Below are 15,377 nucleotides of genomic sequence, written 5' to 3' on the forward strand. Positions count from 1 at the left end.
CCTCACCTCACCTTTGGTGAGGCAGTTTTTTAGCTTTTTCGTTTCTATTACTATGTTCACCGCCTACTGAGACCGCAAGTTGTCTCGGAGAAGGCTGGATGAATCTTTGTTACTTATTACGACGAAGCCGACCCCCGGTCAAAAGAAATTTTTACATGTGTATACCAACAGCGACGCACTCAGTACTAACCCACAAGTGCTTGCTGAGTCTACTTAATTTACCTAATGGTACTGAGTACGGAGTATATATCTATCCTCTTATCTATCAAGATTGCTTACATTACGTTAATCTACTTAATCTACCGACATGTCTTCCTAGGCGATCTAGACTTATCGGGTTGGTTAGTTAATATTGATTATTGGCTTAAGATGCTCGAGATGCTCGAAATACTGAAAATACTCGAAAGTCATACTAATAAAGAGAGATATGTAAATTTACATTATGTATATTTAGTATTACTTTAGAAGGCTTAGTAAAAAGTAAGAGTAACTAATAATTAATGCTTAAATGCCAAGGCTTCAACAATAGATTTCATTTTGACCAGGTGGTTGATTAGTCCGCCGTACTTTTTCCCACCAAAGGCTTGGCACAATGGCAAAAGCCTTGAATGGAAGTGTGCCAAGATATCAAGACCAGCTCAGGCGAGCTGAATAGCCATTTAGTTGGGTTATTTATCAAGGATGATCTGCAAGGGATACCTTCTTTCCTTTTGGAATGCTAATTTCCTGTACGGTGCTCCGTAATTGGATCTTCATTAACCATATACTCTGTAAATCGTGGAGGATGAACAGAGCAGTCTCCAACTCTTGGTTGACTCTTGTTTGCTACCAGTGCGGATAGTTTAAGCACAGCGTCTTATAACTATGGTCGTGGTCATTTTTGTGCTTATTAATTGTCCATAGAAGAGCCCTCCTGTTGAAAGGTTGGGTCAACTTGGGGGTCGAGGTACGACTCAAGACCGTTAGTTATCTTTCCATTCAACAAATAGAAAACCGGGGCAAGGGGGAGAAGTTTTTACGAAGAACAAACCAATTAATTTATCTATATGAAGAACTGGACGATCGCTTTCTTGGGTGCTTCGGTTGACGCGTCGTGGGAAGAAGTTTGAAGTCCGCGTGACCAGCAGATCAGTTACCCCGTGCGGATCAGCCGATTATTGTCTCCATCCCATTTTCTCAACTATCCCATTCAAGATCTCGGCTCAAGTGGGGCAGTCCAGATCTGATGACTTTCAGTAGGGTGGATACTTCCAGACGGAAATAATCACAGAGTATAAACATCGGTAGGAACAAACTGTACGGATACCCATGTACAGTACTTGCTTGTATCAAACCCCCGGCCTCGTCACATCCGACCAGAAAGGTACCATTTCGTACTAGATATCCTTGCCATACCCAGAATTGAGACTGAACTTCATCCTTTCATGGTGGCTTCTCCAGTGAGTACCTCGGAACTGCCAAACCATTCGTTCAGGGGGGGTAGGGGGGGAAGATAAACCTAGGACCCCGAATACTTATCTACAGCTCATAATCAAAAGCAACTTTGTTTTCTATGCTGCTTTGTTTTTCGTTCGATAGTTCAATGTCTCCTGCAGCGCTGTATTACCCACCTTTTCCGGGATGAGCTCATGTCTCCCTCCCTGGCCCACACCGGCGGTTGTGATATTGGTTGGTCGGTGATTGATTGACACGTCTCCCCATTCCAGCACATTCATAATGTATTCCTCATATAAATCGACCCAGGTTACTCATTGAAGGGGAGACTTGTAATTTTCAATCAACAAATCCTCGGTTGTATGTTCCTCTTCATGCTATCCCCATCTAGACCTACAAAGCCAATCCGTCCACACATTTTAAACTTGTTCCATCGGTTTTCTAGAATTTAATTATCTACTTGCCTGGCCCACGAAATCATCGGCTTCCGGTCCGAGCGGACTCCCCCGGACTTGCTCTTTTAGTTATTTCCGGTTCAACTGTGTTTATTGCCCGGTGTGCTTTCTAGGTACTACTGCCGCTAACACCATATACTCGGTGTAGTTTAGTTTGTTCGTTCAACCCAATTTATCCGGCTTACGCTTTTCACGGTTACTCGCCATCGGACCCCCGTTACACTCTCATTGACTCTTTCTTGTCACTAGATGTTTTAGACATACCCATATCCAGATCCGCACATGTAAAGTCTCAGCCAGCTGTCACCTGCACCCCATTTCTGTCTATTCCAATAAGCGGCGCACTCCACCTTCCCGGCCCTTTAATTTTCGTTTGTATCGAACTATGGCCCAAGGAGAGTTGTGGTCTACACTAGTCACTGCAATAGACCCGGGAAATATCAGAGTTATGCCGGCCGTCCTGCAGTCAACTATCGATCTGTTAGAGACTGAACTGGCCAGGGCCAGGGCCGCGCTCAAAGAAATTCAGCCTGATACTGCACCCGTCTTGATACCCGGTGATGAACTTGCCGTTGGGGCGATTGCAGCTTATCGTCAAAATCTCATTGCACGAGCCTCAACCTTTTACTATGGCTCCCGCCGCCTGTCTCCCAAGGAGGTGGGACTAGTCCCTGTCATTCAAGAGGTACAGTCAGATGAAGAAGAGGATAAGGAGACACAGCAAAAACCTGAAAGTATTATTATTGTGACGCCTCCCAAGCAAGTTTCCCTCCTGGACGTTCTCTCAAACAGCTTGATTCTCGATCATATGGCTCCGTACCTTTCAGTCCCAACACTGTTTGCCCTAGCCTCAACGTCGCACGCTCTTCGTACCACGATTATAGAAACTCCGTATATCTTTCGGCATCTGGATCTGACCCAATGTCCTCGGCACTGGCTTCCTAGGAAGTTATTAAGGAACTCGGAAGCCCGGATTAGTAGCAATGAACGTCTGGAGAACTCCTCGACTGAGGATGCACCCTATTCGGTCCCTCATCAAAGAAGATTTGCTAGTCTGGGGCGGAGTTCTATCCTTCAAGATGTGCGAACTCTAATCTTGGATGGTCTTTCTGTTCCCGCAGATCTGGTTGCGGAACTTATCTTGACTGACCGTTTCAACGTAAACCTACTGTCAATAAGGGAATGTTGTGATCTAAATGAGCGCAAGTTGATACAAGTGCTTCAGCATGCTGTCCGGCCTTCGCGTCCCAAAGGGACCCCTCGGGTGAAAGGCATTTATTACTTTACCCCGGTGAGCCAGCCTCGAGCCATGATGCGAAGCCGCTACCGTGACTGGTGGAGTTCCAGATGTACTCTTCCAACGAGCAACGGGGCCCTGGAGCCGCCATCTTCCGATGACTCTCAAGAGAGCGCATTGTATTATCAGAATGCGTGGTATCGCCCCTCTGGAAAACTTATACCTCGCTCGATCGAGGAAGGTTGGGCCCATACCATTCAACAGTGCGAGGGTATCATTTCTTTTGACGCCGTACTGTGTCGTGGACCCCAGCATAATGTTGACCTCTACACATCGCTAGGACATAACGAAGAAGGGTATCGGCCCGAAGGTCAGCCACTCGGACCAGCAATCGCTACCGTCGCCCTAGGTCCCAAAGGGTGCGACGGTTGCCGTACTTCACCAGAAGGCCCGGCAGTCTGGGGTGAATCTCCGGAAAGGCAGTTTCCTTTGCTGGCCCCGCTCCCTTTGCATTCGTCATCTATAGCTGTGGCGAAGCGTCCAGTGCTCTTTCCCGATGCGCACCCTATCCTGGTTGCCCGTTGCGCTGAGTGCTTGAACGATCGCTGGTGTCGTCGGTGCAACAAATGGTTCTGCAAGAACTGCCTACCAAGTCCTGAACGGGCGACGACTAGCTTATCACCCCATCAAACTGCGGTCAGGGGGCCGCGAGCTAGCCAGGATACAAGTTTATCTCACGAGCGAAGAGTACGCTTCTCAATGACTGATAAACCTAGTGTTATGAACAGCCACCACTGACGTAAATGTCACAGAGATTCCGACTTGGAGTGAGTAGGGACTGCTGGGAATGCGGGCCGACGGCAAGTGCTTCTCTTTTGCAATTTTTTTATATTAGAATGATGGACGTCTCATAATAATCTGACGGGCTTTTACAGTGCGCTACCTGCAAAACTGAATGCCAACGGACGTGCCAGAATTGCCAAGGAGAATATTGTGTTGATCATAATGAAGGTTGCTCTCCAACAATGGTATACTACCGAACTACTTGTATGATATTTAGGTCACAGGGACTAACAAATGCCATTCTAGTGTGACTGGTGTAACACAAGTGCGCGTCATCAATTTAGGCAGCTCTATTGACATGTGGGTAAGTTAAATGGGCACGTCACGATATACCCAGGGAAGGCTCCATCTGAGATGCCATGAAGTGAATTATTGTTCACGTCTTTTCACATATGTTAAAGGGCTTTGTTCTTTTCCCGATTCCGATAGCTTTGTGAACCTTGTCCTTCCTTGACCTGAACAAGCAGGCTTGCTTGAAGCCAGCCGATACGCTCTTTTCCATCTGAATTACGGGATATCTTACGTCCTGGGAAACATGAAGCCAGTGAAGTAATGTGGCTGTGCCATTTATACCCACCAAATCTACTCTGTAGAAGTTGTCCACTACTTCAAGTTAAACGTGAGACCAAAGGCAGTCCTATTCCTGACTTTCGTCTTTTCCTCGATCAATGATGGAATAGTCTTCAGGTACGGTAAGCCATTGGTGCTGCTCTATGAGTTTTCTTGGCTAGATAGCTGAATACCTAATCCTTTCTTTTCCCTGTTTATTAATCAATCCCCTTCCTACAACTATAGACTATAATAGAAATAGACGATAGAACCTCTCTAGATTACCTGAGTACCCAACGAATTCAACTCTGTCAGCAGGTAAAATCGACTAGTCAAACTTATGGCAGAGTGGCCATAATGGCTTGCCGTGACTAGAACCACATAGCAATTTCAGGAACTACTCGTAGAAGCCTTAGGTTTGGGGCCCTCATTTAGGGAGCGAATGTGCGTCGTCGCCTGTAAACCGGAGCGCTGGATTAGTACGGAACTAGTGGGTGGAATGCCGAGCGACCCCCAAGTAATGATTCAGGTACACAACTTAAATATACCAAACTGCTTCCGCCAGAGATCCACAACAATAAGTATATATGAGTGTAGTCTTCTGGAAATTTGACAATGTTCACTTTATGAGGGATTACATCATTATTGAAGATATATCCAATCGTTTGCTACAACATCTAATATAAGTAAGTACTCTCTACCAATGATGGAAGGTCAAAGAATGTAGCCGAGGCCTCATCCCAGTAGCAATAGTACGGTTAGCACCACCGGCCTCTCCAGAGCTCACGTCACGCACCTTTTGCTCCAGCGTAGTGACTATGGGAGGGCCGTTGATTGACATCGTGTAGCTGGTCATTCTCGGCGCTCACGGGTGGCGGCTGGCTCGAGACAGGTGCGTAACCGGGCTTCTTCGGGTCAGGAGCTGCTTCACTAGTGAAGGCTAGGCCCCAGGGGGAGGAGGGGAAACTCCTTGCCGCTCAGCTATATGCCATTCAGGAGGAACAGGGCCTCGATCACGGGGTTCACGTTGATATAGCCTACCTCAGGGATCATACCCAGTCCGACAGCGACAGCGGGCTCGGATCAAGGACCATAAAAGCTGAGCTACGAGGTAATATGCATATTTCCGACTTGTCTGCGTCATTTAACGCACGCTTTCCGATCCTGATGATGCGGTTGAACTGCAGTAGACACCCCAGCTATCATGCAAGAGGTCACCCACGAGCGGTTCAGGGACCTCAGTGTCCACGGCACGTCCCCTGGGTTATTTTTATGGTTTCCTAGGCGAAAATGGTATCGCATCACGCAAATTTGGGGATATGCAAAAGGTGTATCCCAAATTTGCAGGGAAATAGTGGTGCTTCTCCTACAAGCCAACGGTGGTATAAACAGTGGCGCCAAGTTGTTGAACCAAAGTGATGTCGTACAAACCTCAATTCCGGGGGATTGTATAGCTGAAACCTGGCTATCTTTGTGGCTAGGAAATAGATGTACCTGTATTAGCACGCGAGAGGTAGAATGAGGGCTACATTATGAAAGGTTCGTCATAAGGTCAAGAGAGAAGATAAACTCCAAACTACCCCTGTATATTGTATTTCTGCCCTGACTAAACTGGCTAACCCTGCTCTAGTAGGTGGATGGCATAAGGAAAGGACACGAAAGCAATTGGGACTGATAAATTTGGTAGACAACGGCTAAGCTGATTATTATAAGTCCGATCTGACTCCCTGCAATCGCGGTATACTAAGGTCAGTCAATTAAGGCGGGCGGGGCCGTGTAGATTTATGACAAATGTTTGAAAACTTTAAATATACTTGGGCGGTGAGGTGAGGGTAACTTCGAGAACAGCCGCGACGCCTCTTTTATCTCCGTATAACTCCGTATCCACCGCTATCAAGAAAGCTTGCCCCGCCTATATAAGATGTTGCTGAACATCTCGCTCCTTTTACCTCATAGCCTCTGCTATAGTGCCAATCAGAGTCATGTCTAAGGAATCGGATCTCTTGCGTTGGTCCTCCCCATTCACGGTGACTGCGCCCCATCATACGCCCAAGCTGCCTGGCGACAAAATCACTTTGCCCCAGTCCGCCCTCGAGCAGCTCCTCGCAGCTGCCCCGCTCCAGGAGATATTTCCAAATACTAGGCCTGCTCGCCCATATACTACGGCCTTTGACCCACCTAATCTGCGAACCTTTGCGACTGAGTCACGAGCACACAAACAAGCTTCAGAACGTCAACATCAGTTACCTCATCCGCTAACATTCCGTATTGTCAACCCTAAGAATGGTCGTGCGATATACGCCGGGATACGTGAGTTTTCCGCCGAAGAGAAGGAAGTTGGTCTTAGTGCTTTCTTGAGAGACGCCTTAGGGATTGAAGACGACCAATTCCCGTCGGAGACGAATAGATACCGGCAGACTTTGGAACCCTCGGAAACGATAGATGGCACTGCGGAACCGCAGCCTGCTTCTTTAGCCCCGGGCCTAGCTCCTTCAGTCACAGTCCATGTTGAACAGCTGCCCAAAGGAACCTATGTTCGTCTCCGACCTCTCGAGCCTGGCTATGATCCAGAGGATTGGAAGGCTCTGCTTGAACGATACTTGCGAGATAATTTCACGACATTAAGTACGGGAGAGGTCTTGCAGGTTTTGGGGGGACAGCACGAGTCGTTTAGATTCTTGGTGGACAAAATTGAGCCAGGAGGTGACGGCATCTGCATTGTTGATACAGACTTGGAGGTAGACATTGTGGCCCTAACTGAAGATCAAGCAAGAGAAACCTACCGGAGGCGGCTGGAGAAGGCATCTCATGCCATTGGAACCCAGGGATGCTCTTCAACCGGCGGGGTACTTTCTATTGGAGAGAAAGTGCATGGCCTGGTAGTTCGAGGTGCATACGTTGACTACGAAATCCGCGAGTGGGATCGCGGAGACCCTGTTATTATCACAGTCGAAAGTGCAGGTGATGCCGACGTCTCCCTTTTTGTCAGCCCCCTTACCGCTCGCCAGAGGAACCGTCCTAGAGTAGACCAGCACCTTTTGAGTGACTTCACTACCCAACCGATCAAGCAAGTTCGGATTGAGTCCACGAATGTAGAGCTGGAAGCGGCAGAGGCTCTCTATATATCGGTTTATGCATTTGCCCATCTTGAATACAGCGAGGAGCATCCACAGAACCAAGAGCTACCGCTGCAGTACGAGTTGCAGATCTCAACTAGTCAGTCAGTTGGCTTCAACGGAGATTCGAAGGAGACATTAGCGCATGGTAATCCGAATGACGTTCAATGTGGTAATTGCCAACAATGGGTGCCTCAGCAAACGCTAGTGCTGCACGAAAGCTTTTGCCTTCGGAACAATGTACTTTGCCCTCAGTGCCATAATGTATTCCAAAAAAGGTCATCTGAATGGCAGAATCATTGGCATTGTCCTAATGACTCATCTTATGGCAATGATGTTTCAAGTAAGCGCAAGCATGACGTTATCTTCCACTCCCGGCGGTCATGTCGCGCTTGTGGGCTCGAGATGGAGGGCCTTCCGCGACTCGCTCATCACCGCATAACTGACTGTCCAGAAAAACCAATTTTATGCCAATTTTGTCATCTTGTAGTCCCCCAAAAAGGCGAGACAGACCCCGATATGCACGACCCAGAAGTCCTGGTCTCTGGCCTCACTCCGCATGAACTAGTTGACGGTGGTCGGACAACTGAGTGTCACCTGTGTAACAAGATTGTTCGACTGCGTGACATGAAGACTCACTTGCGTCATCACGACCTGGAACGCTTGTCCAAACCCCCACCGCGTGTTTGCTTGAACCAAAATTGCGGCCGTACACTTGATGGACGCAGTGTACAAAGTGCAGCCACGCCAGGCACTGATACATTAGGCCTCTGCAGTTTTTGCTTCGGATCACTATATGTGGATACGTATGACCCTGAAGGGAAGGCACTCCGCCGTCGCATCGAGCGTCGATACCTTTCGCAAATGATGACCGGGTGTGGGAAGCCCTGGTGTCAAAATGAGTATTGCAAGAATGGGAAACGGGCCAGACAGCCTTCTTCCATACCAATGAATGATCTTCCGCTAGAATCGATGAGCGTAGCAACGATTCTTGCCACAATTAAACCCTTCGTCGACGCCATATGTCTGCGAAGCGGTAATCTAAACACCGCACCGTTTTACTTTTGCACAGACCAAGTTGGCCAGCAGCGTCGCGTACTCGCGGAGATGATAGCGGCCGAAGGTTCCGTGGCTAGTGGCAAAGGGTATGATTTACCATGGTGTGTGGCATCCGTTGAAGCCACGGGAGGGGACCTCAGCAAAGCACGGGAGTGGTTAGAGAACTGGGCACCTGCGAAAAATGAAAAAAACTAGTATTCTATGTTAGTGCTTAAAGGAATTGACAATCTCCATCTGAGGCTTTTACCTAATTTTGTATAGGATAGATGTTAGAAAAGTCAGGTGGTGGAAGTTCGCTCGGGTAAATTGTTTATCTATCTTACGGCATTCACGCTCAGGCCGGGGCGGAATTTATGTAGACTATTTAGTTTGGGGTGTATACTTATTTTGTTGCTTTCGTAAATCATAAGCAAGTAGCTCTCGTTGGCTGGAGTGACAGACACAATGCCTGTAGACAGGAGTGTAGAGACCATTAATTCATAATATTCGTACATACTAATATAATGTGACCGAGATCCTATGTTGTCTACGCAGGACCAAGAGCATTTACTCACAAGACATATCACATTGGATTCAAGAAAAAGATTCAATATCAAGTCGCACCCGTCTTTGCAGCCAAAGTCCCACTTCCGCGTGAAGAGAAGATTCCCATGATCCCGAAGACGACGTAAAACAGCGCCAATGGATACGCTACTAAGCCTCTCATCCCGCGCATCCGTGCAACCGCGCAAAACATTCCCGAGGAGCTGTATGTACACCACCCTACGGCAGCTGTCGTCAACAGGTACCCGAACATAGTGTCCATAGGGATCATTATCCCAACAAGGTTAGTGAGCACAAGCGGTAGGAAACAGTAGCCCAGAACACTAGCAGAGCGAGGGAATGTCAATGTGGCCGAGAAATGACCGGCCGCCGATGCCTCGGAATACGAAGGTTTGTGGTGGGGATCGTAGTTGGCCGGGTCTGCAGAACTGGACGCTGGGGAGGTATCGAGAGCCGGAGACATAAGACTAAGAATCAGATGTAGAGCAACGGTGCCGAAAACTGCAACACCGTATATATAGCCGTAAAAGACTTTACCAGAAAGGAGGAGGAATGTTCCGTAGAGGACAATGTAAAGCAGTGCTCCATAGAGATCGCTGTCATCCATGAGGTGCTGGTCGATCCGAGCGAAAGGATTGAGCACTGTCAAAGTCTGCAAAATATAAGTTGATGCCACTATGATGAAGGTTAACAACAAGGGGAACCAACCTTAGTCCTGATATGTTCGAAATTTACCCCCAGCTCCTCCAACAACGGCGGCTCCCCATCGTATCCCTCTGTGCCAAATGCAGCAAGCCACCCAGTCCTCAGGCCGCCCTGTTCGCCCATCCTTCCACTAACGCCAGTGGCTGGAGATCCAAAGCCGCCATATCCACCACCAACCCCTCCAATGGGGTACGCCTGAGCGGCCGGGTTAGGACCTGCACTAAAGCCACCATAGGAAGCTTGAGAGGGAGTCGTATGGCCAGACACAGAACCGTAGGAAGAAGGATAAAACTGGAGGTTCTGTGCAGAAGCCTGGGATCCGTAGGGCTGTTGTTGCGGGTAGTATTGGGCCATTGTGGCCAATGATGCAAGCAGAGGTTGTCTAGATAGGTGAGAGTTCAGAGGTGAAAGCGCACACAGATGACAGTATAGTTGTAATTTATTAGTGGTATCAACAAATTAAGAAAGACAACCCAATATGGAATGGAAAGTTGTAGCGGGAGAGCACTACCAGTAGTTGTATTGAATGACAGTTGTCGGTGTTGCCCTACTAAGTCCGACGAGACCCGTGACTTAGATGGCTAAGGATGTGGATATTTACCATATTGGGCCTAGATCGCTTCTATTACATAATCACTCAATACGTCGTACGTACATTGATACAAGTACTAATACCACCAAGAAGACTTCTATTAATTACAACAGGACTCAGACTTTCTACAGAAAATTAATACCAATTCCAAGCTGCAAACCTTTTCGGCCTTCTTCGCCTTTCCTTAGCACCAGTGGTAAAGAGAAATTCAGCTCGAACCTAGCAGCTGGATGAGCGTACACGAGCCCAACTCCTGCTGCGATGCTAGGCATTCCATTACCCAACTCAGAAATTGTAGAAATCATGGCGTCCCTCACTTCTGAGCCTGTAGTAGGTGTGCTCTTCTGTGCGGTTCGCAGAGGCAACAGACGACCACCATTTACAAACGCCTGGAGTCGCAAGGGCTTTTCTGCACCAACCCGGGGGAGTGGAAGCAGCAAGTTTGCACTTCCTGCAGCATATACGTCTCCTCCCACAGCATCAGCTCCATCGTGAGGCCCAAGGCCGCAGAGGCGGAAACCACGAACATCCGTGGGGCCCCCAATAAGGAAGCGATCATTCGTACGCGAAAGCTGGGGTCTGTGGTCGGCATCCATTCCAAGAGGATAAAGGAGACCGGCACGGAATCCAGTGGTAAAGCTGATACCACTGTTGCCTTCGATGCCCGGCACTGGAATTGGGATTGCATTTTGTGCTTCAATTTCGGATTTCCAAAAAGACACATCTCCCTTTAGCGGACCCCAACCGGCTAGCTCATTGAAAGCCTTAGCATAGTAGCCACGAGATGGAAGAAGCCCATTGTCCCTGCGGTCTTTGGACCAGGAATGAAAAATGCTACTTTTCACACTATCACCTGCGTCTGCTCTGATTGTTGGGGATGCATTCTCCGCCAGGCCAGTCATCTGCCGCCAAAGACCATTGTATCCGACTTCATGGCGATGGCCGGACTGACTCATCCACCGGAGCTTGCTCCACCAACCTTTCAAGGCCTCCTCGTGACTAGCCCAAGCCTTTTGCGTAGAGCTAGCGATTCCGCCAATTTCCAAACGGAAATCCGGGTCACTTAGAATGGGTGTTTCAAATGTCGCTTGGTAGGCAGACCTTGTCCTAGTACCCAGTGAAGCGTTCAAATTTAGGTTTTCGGCACCGCCGAACACGTTCCGCCAGAGAAGATTGCCATACGCGGATCCCTCCGTGTTACCGAGATCGGTCCCGGTCTTCAGCAGAACACGAGACTTTTCTTTGACCGATACAAACACGTCAAGAGTTGGGAGTCCCGTTTGTGGGTCTCCGGGCGATTGATCCAAGTACACAGACACTGGCTGCTGAAAAATGTCTGCAATTGCGTTAATCAAGGTCTTAGTGGCAAAGAACAATGATCTACAAACCGAATCTACTTAGTTTATCGGCACGAGCTGAGACTTCCCGTAAGGCTTCAGAAAGTGTGTAAGGCCACTTCTGGTTAGAACTTAGGAGAGGGTTGAAAATCCGTTCAAGAAAGCCCCTGCGCGTGTGGTGTGCGTTGAGTATTTGAACAGACGAAATGACACATGGCAGGGTGGAATTTTGGTCGATCTGGTATCATACACAGATGGTCAGTACTCATTGTATTAGGTTCAGTTGTCTTTTGCCTGTATGCAATAACCGAAAAGGGGGGGGGGAACAAGAATAAGAGAAATATAAGAGGGAAGTGAAGCCACACCAATTCCCCAAGACGGGTCTGCGCCTTCTGGTAGATCGCATGTATTCGCTCATTCACGGCCTGCTGTTGCTCCTCGAGCACTTTCGGGTCGGCACGCTGTTGAAGACGCTCGAAGATCTGAGAAAACAGAAAGGCGGTTAGCAATCACAAAAATAAGCGTCTTTAGTTAAATTCTAAGAAATGAAACGTACGTCTTCATCTTCGGCGGAAAGTGGGGAAGACATTGTTGCGGCTACAATGGCCAACGACGCCTCTGGAAGGCTTTCTATGTCATCTTCGATTGTCTCGGAAGTTGACGAAGCCTACATATGACACGTGACCATCAGTGCTCCTTAGATTCAACTCCACTGGCACCTACATACAAACACAATGACCTTCCATCATCACTTCGTCCAATAGACAAGCCCTGCACAGTTTACGAACTGTATCGCCCTGCTTCCGTTTTATCATTTCTGTGGAATTTTCCCTGAATATCCGCACTTGGAAGTAGTTCTCGAACGAGGCAGAACATAATTCTTATGATAAGATGGCGACGAAAGCAGCCTTCAAACGGGTGAGTCTAACAACTTAAATGGTATTCGAGCTATGACTAATCATTATACAGCTTACTCGTGAATATCAGAACATACAAAAGAACCCACCGCCCTATATAATTGCTCATCCATCGGAGTCCAACATTCTTGAGTAAGATGTCGATCACGTTTCCCGTTGTTTTCTCGGAGCCGGCATTGATGCAGAGTATAGATGGCATTACATCCTCACTGGACCCCCTGGGACACCGTACGAGAATGGACAATACTGGGGCACCTTAATGTTTCCTCCAGAGTACCCATTTGCTCCACCAGCCATCCGCATGCATACCCCAAGCGGCCGATTTCAACCATCTGCTCGATTATGTCTCAGCATCAGTGATTTTCACCCCAAGTCCTTCAACCCAGCTTGGGAAGTTTCGACGATTCTTATCGGACTACTCTCCTTTATGACTAGCGAAGAGATGACTACGGGTAGTGTCAGTGCGTCAGAAGCGGAACGAAGAGTGCTGGCCGCGCGGTCGAGGTGGTGGAACTCCACAGGCGGAGGATCTCACGTCATTTCCACTCCAGGAGTGACCCCTACAGCCAAGGGAATCAACAATGTGAAAGCAGGAGATGGCGGGCTGAAGTTTCGCGCAGAATGGCCAGAATTAGATCAAGAGAATTGGAAGTGGATGAGAGACAATCGGATTGACACGAACACTGGCCAACTCATACCTGACCCCAATGCTGCTGCTGCTGCTACAAAATGTTCTCCAGAGACCAGTGCACTACGTAGGCGCCCGAACGGAAGTGCCCATGGCCTCGGGGCTGTGGTAGAAGGTGGTCACGTCGCACGAGAAGCGGGCCAAAGTTGGGTTCGACGGAATCGAGTTTGGGTTGGTCTCGCCTTATTATTTGGATATGCACTTGTCGCGAGACTACTAAATGATGTTCAAGGTTAAGATTGAGTTTCTTGACTCTTGACCCTTTTCATACCCAGGAGGCGTTTAGCATCCAATACGTGGCGTCATTTTATATCTCGTTTTTTGTCGATGCTCCTTTTTATTTTCCTCTTCCACCCTTGTATATTCTATTTTTCTTTACTTTTTTCGTCCATTCCTCGGCCGTCCCCTTTCTCTACAGCGGCAGTCTCCTGTATCTTTCTCCGTGTTTTGTAAGGTTCGTTGGTTTTATAAGGACCGAGAGGCGTCTGGAAACAGGGCGGCGTTCGGTGGTAATTTGAGAAGCTTCAGGTGTCTGGGACGTATTAAATCGCCAGTGTGCTCTGCAATCAAGGATCACTGCGCCCTTCTACTGCACCTCTGTACAGCATATTTCCTACAGCGTATACACTTAATTTGATTTAGTCATCTACTGGTGATTTCAAACAGGGTATGGAGATCAAAAGTACATACACGCCATTTCCCAAGATCATATTCGCAACTGCGTGTGTATTAGATACATATAGTGAAGAGCCACCTAACTTTAACTGAGGTCTTGAAGAATACCCGGTTAATGGCGGCCTTAGATATGAGGGTTCTAAGGTGAGATAGCGGTGCTACATAAATGACTTCACAATACAACATCTGCTGCTTTTGAAGTTGCCGGCATTCTCGCGGCATTCCATATCTCTTCTATTGTTGCGATTTGTTATTTTTACTTTACTTTTTTGCCTTTTCGGGAAGATGATGAGCTAGGTTAGATTGGAACTCTTCCGTAGAACAACTTAGAGGTAATGTGAACATTTATAGTGGTTAACATTGCGTGATCGTTCTGCTTAATTTAGAGGAGTCTTATATGAGAATCTTAATTAATGCTTTTATCTCAAATTATGTCGAGACAAAAGTGCCTTTTTAACCCCTGATGGTCTAGTTGGATATGGCGTCCGGCTGTAATGGCATATACCTGTGTAACCGGAAGGTCGCCGGCTCGATTCCGGCTCGGGGGATGAGGTATCTTTTTCTAGATTTTTTTCTATCAAGCATGGTGTGCTGGTATATATATATACCAGCAGCCAGCAGCACGAACGTGCTTTAATCTTCTTTCTGTATGACTGTAATCAGGTAATCGTTATCAGGAAGCGGAAGACAGGAGATCATCCAAAGGAAATATTTCCCAGGAATACCATTTTTATAGCTTTATACAAACACCTATCTCGATATACCGATAACCCAATCCTTTGTCCCTAAACACAAGCCCCCGATACCAGGTAAACCTCATAATATATTCCTCTTTTGGATGAAACTACATAGAGTTATTACGGATACGATAGCTATATATATGCTATTTGGTTCTTAACAGGAAAGACGAGAATAAGCCTTCATCCTATTTACAATACATCCTCATCGCTCTACTATAGTGTCTTATTAACATGCTGTCCACATAGAAGGCAGTCTTTCCCCACAGGACACGATCTCAAAAGCAGCACCCTTCTCGCTCCACTAGGACTCTTCCTAGCCTAGCAACACAATACGAGGAAGCACAAGAAGGCATCATATTTCTCATTGCTGTTCCATTCCAAACCCATCTGTCCCGAGGGGAGAGAACTAGCCGGAGTCGAAAGAGGTTGATTTCCCAGTCCTTTGGCGTGCTGCCCATCCAGGATGTCATTATTTTAACCACCGAAC

General features: G+C 47.7%; 3 protein-coding genes and 1 non-coding gene across 4 annotated transcripts; 3 read left to right on the top strand and 1 right to left on the bottom strand.

The window, feature by feature from the left end:
* Positions 1 to 1,735: 1,735 nt before the first annotated feature.
* Positions 1,736 to 4,751, top strand: BDV27DRAFT_126423 (uncharacterized protein). Its single transcript, XM_032066540.1, has 3 exons — positions 1,736 to 3,873; positions 3,939 to 4,154; positions 4,216 to 4,751. Exons 1-2 carry the CDS (start codon positions 2,275 to 2,277, stop codon positions 4,038 to 4,040), a joined length of 1,701 nt encoding a protein of 566 aa, XP_031928755.1. The 5' UTR covers positions 1,736 to 2,274; the 3' UTR covers positions 4,041 to 4,154; positions 4,216 to 4,751.
* A 4,534-nt stretch (positions 4,752 to 9,285) lies between these two features.
* sam50 (SAM complex subunit SAM50) lies at positions 9,286 to 12,459 on the bottom strand (the record flags this gene model as incomplete). The annotated part of the gene is made up of 6 exons (XM_032070233.1): positions 9,286 to 9,888; positions 9,945 to 10,323; positions 10,663 to 11,869; positions 11,922 to 12,108; positions 12,236 to 12,352; positions 12,427 to 12,459. The coding sequence occupies 6 exons, from the start codon at positions 12,457 to 12,459 to the stop codon at positions 9,286 to 9,288; spliced, it is 2,526 nt and encodes an 841-aa protein (XP_031928756.1).
* A 158-nt stretch (positions 12,460 to 12,617) lies between these two features.
* Positions 12,618 to 14,177, top strand: BDV27DRAFT_126429 (ubiquitin-conjugating enzyme E2). Its single transcript, XM_032066541.1, has 3 exons — positions 12,618 to 12,788; positions 12,840 to 12,919; positions 12,980 to 14,177. The coding sequence occupies exons 1-3, from the start codon at positions 12,762 to 12,764 to the stop codon at positions 13,710 to 13,712; spliced, it is 840 nt and encodes a 279-aa protein (XP_031928757.1). The 5' UTR covers positions 12,618 to 12,761; the 3' UTR covers positions 13,713 to 14,177.
* Positions 14,178 to 14,607: 430 nt separating this feature from the next.
* On the top strand, positions 14,608 to 14,698 carry BDV27DRAFT_t85. The gene has a single exon. It is a non-coding gene; the product is annotated as a tRNA-Tyr (tRNA).
* The last annotated feature ends 679 nt before the right edge of the window (positions 14,699 to 15,377 follow it).

Source organism: Aspergillus caelatus (genome assembly GCF_009193585.1).
Source record: "Aspergillus caelatus strain CBS 763.97 unplaced genomic scaffold BDV27scaffold_64, whole genome shotgun sequence".
Taxonomy (NCBI): domain Eukaryota; kingdom Fungi; phylum Ascomycota; class Eurotiomycetes; order Eurotiales; family Aspergillaceae; genus Aspergillus; species Aspergillus caelatus.